Source organism: Lucilia sericata, unplaced genomic scaffold (genome assembly GCF_015586225.1).
Source record: "Lucilia sericata isolate MDLA Ls3-8-SP2 unplaced genomic scaffold, ASM1558622v1 Contig002413F_arrow, whole genome shotgun sequence".
NCBI lineage: Eukaryota > Metazoa > Arthropoda > Insecta > Diptera > Calliphoridae > Lucilia > Lucilia sericata.
Genome location: NW_023996206.1, coordinates 37169 through 51656, shown reverse-complemented (window position 1 = coordinate 51656; position 14488 = coordinate 37169). Strand labels below are relative to the sequence as shown.

Here is a 14488-nt window from a genome sequence, read left to right as displayed (position 1 = left end):
AAAAATACTTTAATGCTCATAACTGGCTATAAATGGCCATAATTCCACATAATCAAGTTCTATAGGAACTAAAACCTAAAATAGAACCTCTCTTAATCCAAGCCCATATTGAAGGCGCTTTACCGAAAATTATCTTAATGTCAAAATCAATTTATGATCTACATACGTAAGTTCATATATTAGTCCACCTGAAATTCACGTTATTTTTACGACATTTTACGACAAAATATTAACATTCTTGAATTAAGAATTGATTCCTTTAAATCTTTGGTTGGAAACAAAAGTGCAGAGATTGGCAAACTAATAACAATTTCTTGAACTCTGATTAAACATTTTAACAAAAGACAAGTTTCAGTACCCTCGTAGATATAAAATAATTAAAACAAAACAATTAGTGAGTCCTAAAATACATATGCCAATTAGGTCCTATCACTACGTGATAGCCAGTAGTGTTGTAGTAACAAAAACATTTTTCTCGGGTCATTTTGGTGTTAAACCCTTCCGTGGGAAATCGATTTTCTAAAACCCTTCGCAAAAAAAATTGAGTTCTAAATTAGGAACTGCCTTCAATAACGTGCACACCGGGTGCTCCGTAACTGGATCAACCACATATTAAGGAACAGATGGATAAGCTGCGAGATGTACGATATATCGGAAATTTGTCTTTTCACAAGAAAGACAAAAATTTCTACGTATACTAAACCTTGCTTCCTGGACAAGAAGATACCAGTGACAGATTTAGTACTTAGGTGTAATTCACGACCGGAAATTAAAATGGAGACACCACATAGAGGATAGGATCAACAAGGCACATCGGCATTGGGCGATATGTAGGATAACTATAGGTATGAAATGGGGTCGTAGTCCTACTATGACAAATTGGCTTTATAAAAGTGTAATTAGACCAATTCTAGCTTATGCTTCAATAATTTGGTGGACTGCTTTACACAAAAAGTGCAGTATAAAACTACTACAGGGAGTTCAGCGTACATGCTGCTTGGGTATACGTGGTGCCATGTGTACTACTTCAACCAAGGCTCTGGAAACCTTGCTAGATATTCCACCCATTGCGCTTACAGCCGAACGGCTTCTTACTTTAGGCGAACTGTCCAAAAGAGGTTATAGGACACGTCATCAATGTATACTGGACACATTGGAAGGTTATACACAATCATCGGACGTGCCTGATCGCATACCAGACACAGAATAAGTCGGAAACTTTAAAACGCTGATCCCAGATAGAATGTCTTGGTCAAGCGGAATACTAGAGCAAATACCAGTAGGAATCCGTTGTTACACGGATGGATCTAAATTGGGGCAAGTGGGCCTTGGGTTCTATATTGAAGACTCAGAAACCTACCGTTTACCTAATCATAACACAAGCTTCCAGGCAGTAGTCCGAGCAATGACGGAATGCGTAAATTGGATTAGAATAAATATGGCGGCTACAGCACTTAATATATTTACCGACAGTCAGAAGGCAATTAGGGCGATATCAGGTGATAGAATTAAAACTAAGGCCGTATTGGATTGTAAGAAAGCTTTAACTGAATATTCTACCAGAGGTAAGGTTTACATCATATGGGTACCAGGCCACTCGGGAGTAGTCGGCAACAAAAGGGAGAATGTAATAGCTTTAAAGGGAAGGGAGCTCGTTACCTGACAAACGCAAAACCATTCGACGCAACAAAAGCTGAACTAAAAATATGGGTGAGAGGATCTCATAAGGCCTCTTGGAATAATGAAACGGTGGGTAGACCACAAAGATCCTATGGGGTGACCCTGATGAGAACAAAACGAGAAATCTCCTCTAAATAAGCAAGTCTGAAGTTAGTATGACGGTACGTATTCTAAGTGGACACACAGGATTAGGAGCACATCTATACAAAATTGGCCGTGCGGATTCAGACGAATGTAGAGCATGTGGAGAGGACAGTGAAACTCTGGAGCACTTTCTTTGCCACTTTCAGGCATACATCGAAGTTAAATCCAAGTATCTTTGAAGTTATGTTATTCCGGAAATAACATTCCTAACTAACACTGATTGGAAAATTCTTAGGGAAACCAGGAAACTGAGTTTCTGACCACTTAAAAATAATTCATTCAATAAATTTTTTCATGATAAGGAGCGCACAACAGGCCCGATAGTGGCCTAGGTGTATTTATTCGGATTTGATGTAGTATACAGCCTCCTATCAACCTAACCTAACATAAATGAGGAAGTTGAATAAATCGCAGACCTTATCATTGCCTTTTCTACCTGTAAATATCGTGGGTCAGATATGACCCATGTTCATATCAAAAATTTCCGATTTCAAGTGATATACTTGGAATGGGCAGTATTAATCAAACCTACTATTTTGATCTGCAAATCTTGAATGAATAATGTACATATCAGAAACAACTACGGTTTTAACTGTTCTACTTTACACCAATACAAATTAACGCACAGTGGAGCATTTGACCGAAAATCTGGCCAAGGCAATGATGAAGTGATTAGGGTTCCGCAAGTTATACTTACGAAAGTTGTAATTTAAAGGCAGGTTATCAAGTTAATCCAATACTTCTGATTGATCGAGCAATACTAAAAAGTGTATCGTATATTTGCCGATACATATAAAATCTTAATTCCTCGTAGACATCAGCTAATGTTGCAATGCAGATTGTCTATTAGTTAAATAACTTTGACAAGTACGACAGTATTGCAATAGGTCTATCGCCTTTATCAGGTTTTTAAGTCGGTATTATTTTAGCATATTTCGACATTGTGGAAGGATTTAAAGAAATTTAATCTGATTCGACTGAAACGAATTTAATGTTTTTTTTTTTAAAGTTTGCGAACGCAAAAGAAAGAGAATTACGATGATTGGCAATATCTGTGGACTTGAAAGATAATACTGGAATTAGCCATTGGTATCGTCATAGTTATTGCCCACTATTAACGTTATGTTTAATAACACGCATATCTTTAGTTACACTCCTTTTAAAGTTGATGAAAAATTTTCATATTAAAGAAAAATTTTCATATTAAAGAAAAATTTTACCACCATTTTGAGCAAAATACTCCTCTGTGCAACGGCTGATTTATAAAATAATTGGTCGATATTATTTGTTTTACATTCAAAGTTCTTGTTAGTTGGTATTTGAAGAAAAAAAATCTTCCCAAAGTCTACAGATTTCATTGTTCATTTGGATATGTTTTACGTCTTTTCATGTGCGTTCATTATGCAAAATATTTAACAATAAATTTAAAAAAAACTATAAGTTAATTGTATTAAAAATGTGAGAAACCTTTGTTTTAAACTACAATTAAACACCTCTAATATTGTGATATGGAATGGATGCAGTAGGTATGCAGGTATGTATGATGCTAAATGATTATGAAAGATTTAACCCCGTTTTCATACACACTTTCCATACTAAACCATCAAAACGTTATTAATCGTTTATGAATACAGCGGTTAGATATTAGACATTTTTGGTTGAATGTCCGGGGGACATTGTTATTTCAGTATTATATGTATATTACATCAGGTCCACTATTGGCCCTGTTGTGCATTCCTTTTCATGGATAGTTTAGGTGAATCTATGATAGGAATTATGGTCGAATGTTTAGAAACTCCCATGTAATCGTATGGGATTATCACGCCCATATTTTTAATTTAACCCTCGTTTTGTCGCTTTAAATTTCGTCAGGTTGACTTCCACCAGCACTTTTCCCTCCACAGCATCTAGATTAGCTCTTTCATTGACGATTATCTTTGAATTGGTGAACATATGATGCTGAGATTACCACTGGAAGAATATGGCTCTATCATAGTCCAATACGGTCTTACATTTAACCTTATCAGCTGGATTCGCCATAATTACTTTCTAGCTGTTGGAAAATATGTTAACCTCTGTCGGTGCCATACATATTCTATCCAGTCCATTATACACATTCCGTAAGCTAGTATTCTAGTTAGATAGGCGGTATCAATCTAGAGTAACAGACCCATTTTATCTTTCACCGTGTAACAACAAATTCCCACAGAGGTTTGCTATATTGTTTCGCTTGACCACGATCTCTTGTCTGTAATCAATATTTCAGAGTTCCCGACAATTTCTGCTTTGATCATATCGCCTTAAAATATACGTAGCTTGGCTGTGAATGCCGCCTGTAAGGATATCAAGCAATATTTCCAGAGATTTGATTGACGTATTGCTCATGGCACCTCTTATATGCAAGCTACATTTTTGCTGAACTCCCTGTAATGGTATTAGGTAACACTTTTTCATCAAACAAGTCCATCAGACTATTGAAGGATAAGTTATAAATCCTATAGGTCATAGTTGGGCTAAGAGCCCATTTCGAGACTATGGTTCGCCCGTGTTGAACTTTTTTAGCCAAACAAGTCCACCCGCCTATTGAGGGTTAAGTTAGAATTGTAATAATTACGCGTAAGAGACACGATTTCGAGCCTGTGGCCTACAAAGTGTATTTAATGTTCAAGAACTAAGGTTCAGTATAGGTAGGGGTTTTCGTCTTGGTTGAGCCCAAGCTGAGTGGTTGAGTAACAGATTGATTTTAATCATTTATAGGTTAAGGTCCTTAGGAAGCTATTAATCATGTTAACTCAATTACAACTATGTTTAGAATTTTCCATGTTTAAAAACTGTTACAAGGTGTTTGGAATGCGTTGGAATTGCCGGATTTTGGTTATAAAGTCCTATAAATAGTTCAATCGTTTAGGGAGATAAATCGTCTTTCGTCACAAATGTAGTCTTTGTAAACGAGAGTGAAGGCAGTCGTCACTTTAGTGTCCCCCTTTGTAAGCGAGGGAGGATATAGTCGTTACTTCACAGACCCCAAGTAATCTAAAGAGTGGACATTTAAAAAACAAACCTAAGAGTAAAAGCCTTTCATAAACTCCTTTGGAAAGACTTTCTTTGTAAGCTATACAGTAGGTGAGTAAGTAGTTCGGCACTCTCCGGTCGAACTGCTGTGATTTCTAACATTTCATTTATCATAGTGTAAGTCGTTATTCGAAGAAACACCCTAATATTTTAATATTATTAATTAGGTAGCTAGGTTGATAGAAGGATGTATACTACATCAAATCCGAAGAAATACACCTAGGCCACTATCGGGCCTGTTGTGCGCACCTTATCATGAAAAAAAATATATTTTTCAGTGTCCACAAACTCAGTTTCCTGAACGTAATTCCTAAGAATCTTCCAATCAGTGTTAGTCAGGAATGTTATTTCCGGAATAACATCACTTCTAAGATACTTGGATCTAACTTCGACGAATGCCTGGCAGTGGCAAAGAAAGTGTTCCAGAGTTTCACTGTCCTCTCCACATGCTCTACATTCGTCTGAATCCGCACGTCCAATTTTGCAGAGATGTGCTCGTAATCCTGTACGTACCATCATACTAATTTCAGACTTGGTCATTTTGAGGAGACCCCTCGTCTTGCACTCATCAGGGCCACCCCATAAGATCTTCGTGGTTCTACCCAATGTTTCATTATTTCAAGAGGCCTTATGGTATCCTCTCACCCATATTTTTAGTTTAGCTTTTGTTGCGTCGAATGGTTCTGCGTTTGTCAGGTTAACTGCCTCGAGCTCCCTTCCCTTTAAAGCTATTACATTCGCCCTTTCGTTACCGACTATTCCCGAGTGGGCTGGTACCCATACGATATGAACCTTACCTCTGGGAGAGTATTCAGTTAAAGATTTCTTACAATCCAATACGGTCTTAGATTTAGTTCTATCGCCTGATATCGCCCTAATAATAATATGTATTATTAATTAAATTTTTAATTGTACCAAAAACTAATTAAAATTAATTTTAATAATTTCCTTTTAAAATGAAATGTATTTTCCCAAAAAATCTCTTACAAAAATACTGTGAGGTTATGGAAAACTATAAACACACATACACATGCATATGCCTTTAATAATTTTTTATTATTTAAATGCATATTTTATGAAAAACTTTATTAGTTGTGTGAGAACTTAAACATATTGTAACGAAAAATTCAATGGAAATTTTAAAATTCTACCTCCTCTTTCAACAAAATAATGAAAAATATTGATTTTTTGCAAATATTCAGGAGAGCAGAAAAATATTATTTTCATTCATTGATTAGTTAGTTAGTTTAAACATTTTGAAACTGTTTGTAAAATTTCTTTAAAAAATGAGAAAAACGATTAAGAATGTATTAATAAATGAAACAGTTAAAATAACCGAACATTTCAACTAAATGTTTCAACATGAGAAATTTTATGAATTGAGTACTAGAACTCATTTTTAACAATAATTTATAAACGTTAAGTGTCGTCGAAATAAAAAAAATTATAAACACTTTTGATAAGAATCGCAATTACATGTCGAATTCGCTTAATACGACTATTAATCGAGAGTAAACTAACATAAAAAATAATAAAGATTTGATAAGACTTCTTTTCTAGATAGTAAATATTGGTGCTAGAGAAATATGAATTTTGGCTTGGAGGTATTGGCCAGAAGAGTTTGGTATCAGTTAACCGGCAACCGGCTACGAGTCAATTGTGGTATATTGTGGGGTACCGCCTGGGCTTTAATAAAGGTACTTGAATGAATATTAAAGTTGTTGTAAATTTTGCTTGATAAGAAATCAAGAGTGAGAGTGTTTTTAATATATTTAAAACTAAACAAAGTGGAACTAATGTTTTTTGGTTAACAAAAACATTGGATAACGGTACCGGTCTTGACTCCAGATCAGTTTTGAACATAAATGAGTCTATAAACCAGTTTAGAGATCAAGTTCATAGTCTCAACTATAGATCAGTCTACAGTCATGACAATAGAACAGTATATATGTAAATTAGCCTATAATCTTGACAATATAGCCATAGTCTTGAATATACATAAGGCTATAGTCTTGACTATAGCAAAAGATATAATCTTGCCTATAGATATAATCTATAGTCTTAATTATAGATAAAGTCCACAGTCTTTACTTTACTAGTTTATAGTCTTCAATATAGACCAGTCCATTTTTTTTACTATAGACCAGTCTATAGTCTTGACTATACATCAGTCTTGACTATAGATCTATATATAGTATTGACTATAGATCTATCTATAGTCTTGACTATAGATCAAGTCCATAGTCTTTACTAGTTTATAGTCTTCAATATAGACTAGCACATAGTCTTGGCTATAGACTAGTCTACAGTATTGACTGTACATCAGTCTATATTCCTGACTATAGACCAGTCTATAGTCCTCACTATAGATCAGTCTATAGTCTTGATTATAGATTTATATACAGTCTTGACTATAGACCTACATATAAATATAGTTTTGAGTATAGACCTACCTATATTGCTGACTATAGACCTATCTATAGTCTTGATTATAGCCCTATCTTATCTAGTCTTGTCTATAGGCCTATCTATATTCTTGGCTATAGACCAATCTATAGTCATAACTATACACAAATCTGTAGTCAGAATATAGTCTTGACAATAGATGAGTCTATAGTCTTGACCTATAGACTAGTCTATAGTATTAACTATAGATCAGTCTATAGTCTTGTCTATAGATCTGTCTATTGTCTTGTCTATAAATTAGCCTATAGTCTTGTCTATAGATCAGTCTATAGTCTTGTCGATAGATCAGTCTTAGTCTTGACTACAGATCAGTCTATAGTCTTGACTAAAGATCAGTTTATAGTCTTGTCATATAGACTAGTCTATACTATTAACTATAGATCAGTCTGTAGTCTTGTCTATTGATCAGTCTATAGTCTTGACTATAGACAAGTCTATTGTCTTGACTATAGATTAGTCTACAGTTTTGACTATAGATCAGTTTATAGTCTTGACTATACATTAGTCTATAGTCTTGACTATATATCAGTATATAGTCATGACTATAGATCAGTCTATAGTCATGACTATAGATCAGTCTATAGTCATGACTATAGAACAGTCTATAGTCTTGACTATAGATCAGTCTATAGTCTTGACTATAGCGTACTCTATAGTCTTTATTATAGATTAGTCTATAGTCATGACTATAGATCAGTCTATAGTCTTGACTATAGATTAGTCTGCAGTCTTGACTATAGATTAGTCTATAGTCTTGACTATAGACAATTGTATAGTCTTGACTATATATAGTCTTGATTATAGATTAGTCTATAGTCTTGATCATAAATTACTCTATAGTCTTGACTTTACATATATAAGTCTATAGTCTTGACTATAAATTAGTCTATAGTCTTAACTTTAGATTAGTCTATAGTCTTGACAATAGATTAGTCTATAGTCTTGACTATAGATCAATCTATAGTTTTAACTATAGGTCAGTCTATAGTCTTGATTATATATCAATCTATAGTATTGACTATAGATCAATCTATAGTCTTGATCATAAATTACTCTATACTATTGACTATAGTCCATAGTCTTACTATAGATCAATCTTGACTAAAGCGTACTCTATAGTCTTATTTGTAGATTAGTCTATAGTCATGACTATAGATCAGTCTATAGTCTTGACTATAGATTAGTCTATGGTCTTGACTATAGATTAGTCTGTAGTCTTGACTATAGATTAGTCTATAGTCTTGACTATAGATTAGTCTATTGCGTTGACTATAGACAATTGTATAGTCTTGATTATAGATCAATCTATAGTATTGACTATAGATCAGTCTATAGTTTTGATCATAAATCACTCTATACTATTGACTATAGATTAGTCCATAGTCTTACTCAATCAATCTATAGTCTTGACTATAGATCAGTCTAGACTTTAGATCAGTCTATAGTCTTGACTATAGATCAGTCTATAGTCTTGACTTTAGATCAGTCTACAGTCTTGACTATAGATCAGTCTATAGTCTTGACTATAGATCAGTCTATAGTCTTGACTATAGATCAGTCTATAGTCTTGACTATAGATCAGTCTATAGTAGTGACCGTAGATCAGTCTATAGTGTTAGCTATAGATCAGTATATAGTCATGACTATAGATCAGTCTATAGTCTTGACTATGTATCAGTCTATAGTCTTGACTATAGACCAGTCTATATTTTTTACTAGTATTGACCATAGATCAGTATATAATCATGACTATGGAATAGCCTGAACTATTGATCAGTCTATAGTGTTAGCTATAGATCAGTATATAATCATGACTATAGATCAGTCTAGTCTTCATAAGTATTTGATGATCAATCTTAAAAAATGAAATGAACTTAATTCTTATTCCCCTTGCAGATGAGCAACGATGAACAAAGCTGCTGGCATCGTACATTTCATCCTATAGCTAAAGAATTTCAAAAGGATAAATTTTGCTTTTGTCATGAACCCGTAGATGATTTCCTAAAATCCCAAGTAAGTTTTAAATTAAAGTAATAATAAAAAAGAAAGACATTTTTCTAAACATTTCAATACTTTTCAGTGGCAAACCTCACAGAAATCCTTTCTCTGGCTATTATATCGCTGGGGCCTGGCGGTATGCTTTTGCATTGGTGTGTTTGGTAGTTTAGTACAACAATGGGCTCAGGGTCGTTGGTTTATATATTTAACCGATTGGGGTTTCTTTTTGTGCATGTTTGTTAGTGTTTTTGGTGCTGTAATAGCGACAATATTTTACTTTAAACCAGATAAATTTGGTTGGTATTTTATTTTTTCAATGTTTCAGTATAAAAATTCTTTATTTATCTTTTGTTCTGTTTTTAGTTGCAAATAGTGGTGTTATAAAATTTTATTGGCTTTCCCATTGGTCTACCTTGGTGGTCGCTACAGTGATAACTTTTATGTATTGGCTTTTTATATATCCCAGTAAGTTTTTAATATGTTATTATCTGATTTGATTAAGTATGTGTAGTTCATTGAACAATATTAAAAATTTTATGGAACGTTATCTAAAAATTGCAAATTTCCTGAATGTCTGAAGTATTTTTGATTCTAATCGAATTTGTAGTGATTGTTAAGTGTGATTTACAGATTTAGAAATATGTATAAATAGTTTTAATATAAAAAGGAACAGTGGGGCTAATTGGAAACTACATACTTGAATAAATTCATAAAATATACCTTTTACAAATTCTGTTTTTCTTTTTAGCCGATGATGCCAGAGCTTCAGATTTATATAATTTATGGGCCCATGGTTTCAATTCTGTATTGATGTTATTGGATCATATGCTGGTGGCATTCCCTACACGTATTTTGCATTTCATTTATCCATTAATTTTAGGACTTGCTTATGGTATTTTCTCCATTATTTACTATTTTGCGGGAGGTGTGGATATGTAAGTAAAAAAATAGAAGTAGAAAATTAGATACAAATTATAAAGACAACTAAAAGAGGATCTAACTACAGCATAAAAGATATTGAAGTGAAACATTATTAAGACTTCTTCGTTACGAGAAAAGTCAAAGTTCATTAAGTTCATTTCATAATTAACAAAATTTTCTCTTTTCCTTCTTTCTTCCAGCAATGGCAATCGTTATATTTATGAAATATTGGATTGGTCGCAACCTGGCTGGGCCACTTTAGTGATATTCGGCTGTTTAATTTTAGTTTTAATCTTTTGTTTTCTACTATTCTGTCTATATAAATTAAGAAAAACTATTTATTGTAAATGTAATAATTCTAAAATGACCATAACTGCCTAAAACCAAGAGAAAATAAAAAATAAAACCGTTAAGTACAAAATCTAATGTAAAACTTCTTTATAAGATTTGTTTTATTATATTTCTTTTTCGTTTTTTGTTGAATTAAAAATATTTAAAAGATGAATGCTTGCGTTTAAGGGGTAATTTTCAAGCCATTTTATTAATAACGGCCATTTGTAGAGACTGTATTTGATTGGACCATTTGTCGATGGCATTATAACGTGAGCCAGTGCTGTTCTCTTTATCCAATTGCAAGACTTGATTAACCTGATCAATGCGTCCTTGTATGGTGCTATAAAAGACAATAACAAATTTCACTTAAACTTTGCTACAACAAATATATTTTCAAATTACTAACTTATCCAATATACAGGACACCAATAGACTTTCCACCTCTGCCGGTTCGATGTTAAGAGCATTAGCTATAAATGGTATGGCTATATTCTTATAGGGACGTATTAACTTTATCAATACTTGGGTGCGTATATTGCGCAATAAGTCTTCAATATGCTCTCTTATAAAGGGATCGGCCATTATATTGCTGCGATTGTGTCTTAAAATCGATTCAAATTCGTTGATATCATTATTTTGATAGGACACCACCAAATTGGTCATGGCTAGAATTTCCGGATCATTTTTGTAGGGTTTAGCTTCTTGTGAGTCGAAAGGATTAATGCCCGACTTCATTAACCTGTAAGTAAAGTTTTAATTGCAGAATAACTAAAGTATTGAGTGTCTAATTTAGAAAGGATTCGAAACAGGTGGCTGTTGTTGTTGTTGTTAAGTTAAAACTATACAATAATCTTGTTGGGGGTTCTACATCAATGTCCAGACCTAAAAATTGTGCTACTTCAACTGGATGTGTTCATAAATTGGACAAAGTGAGCAGTTGAATATGTGGAGGGTATCATGGGCACCTTGACCACATACTAGACATTCATTGGGGACGACTCGGTCTATGCGTGACCTGTAGTCATTAAGCCTGTTGCTGCATCCCGATTTTTGTTGTGTCAGAACTGCTCTTGTTTTCTGCAGCAGCTTTTCTTCTGTGTCTGCTATGGGCGACCTACAAGAACGACATTCATGCGATATTGATGGCGTCTCTATGAATGTTATTCAAAGCTGCCATATAAGTGGACTGATCTATTGGATCCTACACAAAACTGCATACTTTTTTGTATTTTTTGTAACAACAATACAAAAAACAGATGCTGTAAAGTTCCACTAAAGCAAGCCTAATGCTGAGCGAAATTTACAACTAAAGTGTTCCATTGGTTTTAACGTGCGATGGCTTGTTTATTCCGCCAAAGATCACTCAGGCCAAGCAAAAAATACATTGGAGAAGCAGTATTCAACTAAAATCTGGTAAATTGGTTAACATACAAAATGAGAGTATGACGGCTAGGAATATGTACACAATCAGACTATATTGTGTACCAGGGCACTGTATTAAACATAGTAATGAAATATGAGATAAACTTAGAAAATACCCTGACACAATAGGATGGAATCCAGGGTATCTAATGTGCCTTAAGGTGCACTCTAATGCCATCAGAGTGCTAATTATGTTTGCGTGGTATTGGGTCAAATTGGGTCTAGTAGAAGAGCTAAAAGGAGTAGAACAGGTGTATAGGGAATATAGAGTAAGATATCGCATGATGAACTCGTGGTTATAGCTAGATATGAGCTTGACGATCATATAAGTAACGAATTCATTCGAAAATTCTAGAATTCTAGATTCCATATCATAGATATGGAGTTTTGATAGGATAAATAAGACCAGTGGGACAATAGTCTTTCCTTCTCTATAGATTTCTAATTATATAATTCCATTTATAAAAAATAATAAAAGAAATCACAATTATACTCACATATTTGCCAATACCAAATATTTCAAACAAGTCGTTCGGCGTGGCGAGCCCGATTCATCATAATTTTTAAATGCCTCAAAGAAATCTGTATGAGCCTTTTCAAATTCACCTTCACGCAAATGCATTTTACCACCGCATTCTCTAATTACGCCCATAATCAGAGGATGCGGTATGGCCGACTTAATGTGTAACGATTGCTCGTACAAAGCCTTTAGTTTTTTATTATTCTTTTGCACTGTGTACATTTGAATTTCCAAGGCATAGATTTCCAAGAGTTGGGTGCCTTTCTTTAAATCATCTTCACCATCGTCTGTCTGACACGATGAGTGAAGTTGTTTAAGAATTTTTTGTAATTTGCCAAATTCACTACGATCGAAATAGAGTTTCCCCAATTTGGTATTGGTCTTGAACCACAGCCGATCATTTTTTGCATCCTTAAGGGCTTCCAAAGTAGTTTCATAGAAATTTTGCAAAAGTTCCATCTTTTTGAACAATTAAAAAAAAAAGGAAAATGTTAAACAATGTTAATTTTGTGAAACAATAACTTACATTTTTGGAAGTAGATATATAATCCAATATGGAGTTAATAGACTTTTCCGAATGATTGCGTGTCACGGCACTTTTGATGTAAGTCAACAATTGTTTGTATCTCACCATCATTTCCTCATAATTATTCTAAAAAGATATTCATTTGAAAATAAAGCATGTACAAAATTTTGAAAATTTTTTACTGCATTTACCAATTTAAAATTGATTTTAATCATTTGCTTAAGAGCCTTAAAGCCCCATTCTCCCTTTTCACCATTTTCCAAATCTAAGACTTTTTGGAAGGATGCCAATGCCGCTTTCGGATCATCTTCTTTTAAAGATTTGCTGTTATAATATTGATTTTCTAAATCAACATCTGGTTCTGAATTGCTATCTTCCGAATATTCCTAAAAATATATATATTAACAATAGAAAAGATGCTTTTATCAGACAACTCCTGGCCACAACCGGCTTATTTCGCTTGTCACAAAACTTCAACGCAACGACTTACCAAACCATAATCCTCATCATCTTCACACATAAAATCATCATCATTATCGGACATTTTTCTTATATTTTTTAATTAATTTTTATAAAATAGAAGATAATTTAGTATTTTAGAATTTTTTCTAAGAATTTCTGCAATCTATTTTTGCACAAACAAAAAAGCGATTTTTTTTCAGCTGTCAGAATCTACTGTTGCCAGATTGTTTGAGTGAACCACTTTACTACAGAGTTGCTTTATTTGAAAAAATTAGTACACTTAAGAAAATTTTTAATATTTAACGATTTTCTGTGAAAAATATTAGGAAATTCAAAAATGAAAGAGATAGACGGCACATATATTCTTTACAAATAAGGTTTGTTTGGTATTGCAATATTTTTACTTAAATCTACCTTCTTAATTTTATTAATTGACACCTCATACACATGAGGTAATTTGAGCTTTTAATAAATGTTTAAAATCTGTTTTGTTTTTTTACAAAATACACAATTAATTTGTAGTTTTCTTTTGGATTTGTAAATTCAGTCCCTCTGAAATTTTTATGTTAGTTTAACTCAGTGTTATTGGCCAATTAAACCTAAGTTATAAATGAGATTACACTACGCAGCAAAAATAAATTCCTCGGAAAATATATCATAAAACTTGGTGAAAGGATTTGTTTTTAATTTTTAAAAATTCATCAAATTTAATTTTTTTACTTTTTTCCATCCCTGCATAATTTCTCACACAACTTTTGTGCTTGCTCTATTTTATTGTTATAAATTATTTACAAAATCCCACTTAAAATGTCTCTCGGATTCTGTTTTTATTTAAAATCTTTAAAATTTTTAAAATTATGCGTATTTGAGAACTTAGACGGCTTAAAGTCGATTTTAAGCTGTCGACGATATTTTTAGTGCCGCCGCCGTTAATATTTGTCCGC

At 33.3% G+C, this 14488-nt stretch overlaps 2 protein-coding genes across 4 annotated transcripts; one reads left to right on the top strand and one right to left on the bottom strand.

The window, feature by feature from the left end:
* The first annotated feature begins 276 nt into the window (after nt 1-276).
* LOC119613902 (protein rolling stone-like) lies at nt 277-10718 on the top strand. 3 transcript variants are annotated; one of them, XM_037969974.1, is made up of 8 exons: nt 277-394; nt 3169-3358; nt 6457-6593; nt 9259-9375; nt 9443-9656; nt 9724-9825; nt 10109-10295; nt 10482-10718. In XM_037969974.1, exons 3-8 carry the CDS (start codon nt 6483-6485, stop codon nt 10660-10662), a joined length of 912 nt encoding a protein of 303 aa, XP_037825902.1. In that variant the 5' UTR covers nt 277-394; nt 3169-3358; nt 6457-6482; the 3' UTR covers nt 10663-10718. The 3 variants fall into 3 exon arrangements, with proteins under 3 accessions (XP_037825902.1, XP_037825903.1, XP_037825901.1); XM_037969975.1 differs by lacking the exon at nt 6457-6593 and having other exon boundaries at nt 10482-10662; XM_037969973.1 differs by lacking the exon at nt 3169-3358 and having other exon boundaries at nt 279-394; nt 10482-10662.
* On the bottom strand, nt 10696-13786 carry LOC119613901 (COP9 signalosome complex subunit 2). The gene is made up of 6 exons (XM_037969972.1): nt 13573-13786; nt 13274-13468; nt 13083-13208; nt 12534-13015; nt 11021-11353; nt 10696-10954 (listed from the first exon to the last, which is right to left on the bottom strand). Exons 1-6 carry the CDS (start codon nt 13624-13626, stop codon nt 10810-10812), a joined length of 1335 nt encoding a protein of 444 aa, XP_037825900.1. The 5' UTR covers nt 13627-13786; the 3' UTR covers nt 10696-10809.
* Between the last annotated feature and the right edge of the window lie 702 nt (nt 13787-14488).

Coding starts and splice junctions, on each gene's coding strand:
- LOC119613902 (XM_037969974.1), top strand. CDS start 6,483: ATGAATTTTGGCTTGGAGGTATTGGCCAGAAGAGTTTGGTATCAGTTA. Junction 9,826..10,108: donor TTGGCTTTTTATATATCCCA/GTAAGTTTTTAA, acceptor TTTTCTTTTTAG/CCGATGATGCCAGAGCTTCA. Junction 10,296..10,481: donor TTTGCGGGAGGTGTGGATAT/GTAAGTAAAAAA, acceptor TCTTTCTTCCAG/CAATGGCAATCGTTATATTT.
- LOC119613901 (XM_037969972.1), bottom strand. CDS start 13,626: ATGTCCGATAATGATGATGATTTTATGTGTGAAGATGATGAGGATTAT. Junction 13,209..13,273: donor TTAAAATCAATTTTAAATTG/GTAAATGCAGTA, acceptor ATATCTTTTTAG/AATAATTATGAGGAAATGAT. Junction 13,016..13,082: donor ATATATCTACTTCCAAAAAT/GTAAGTTATTGT, acceptor TTGTTCAAAAAG/ATGGAACTTTTGCAAAATTT.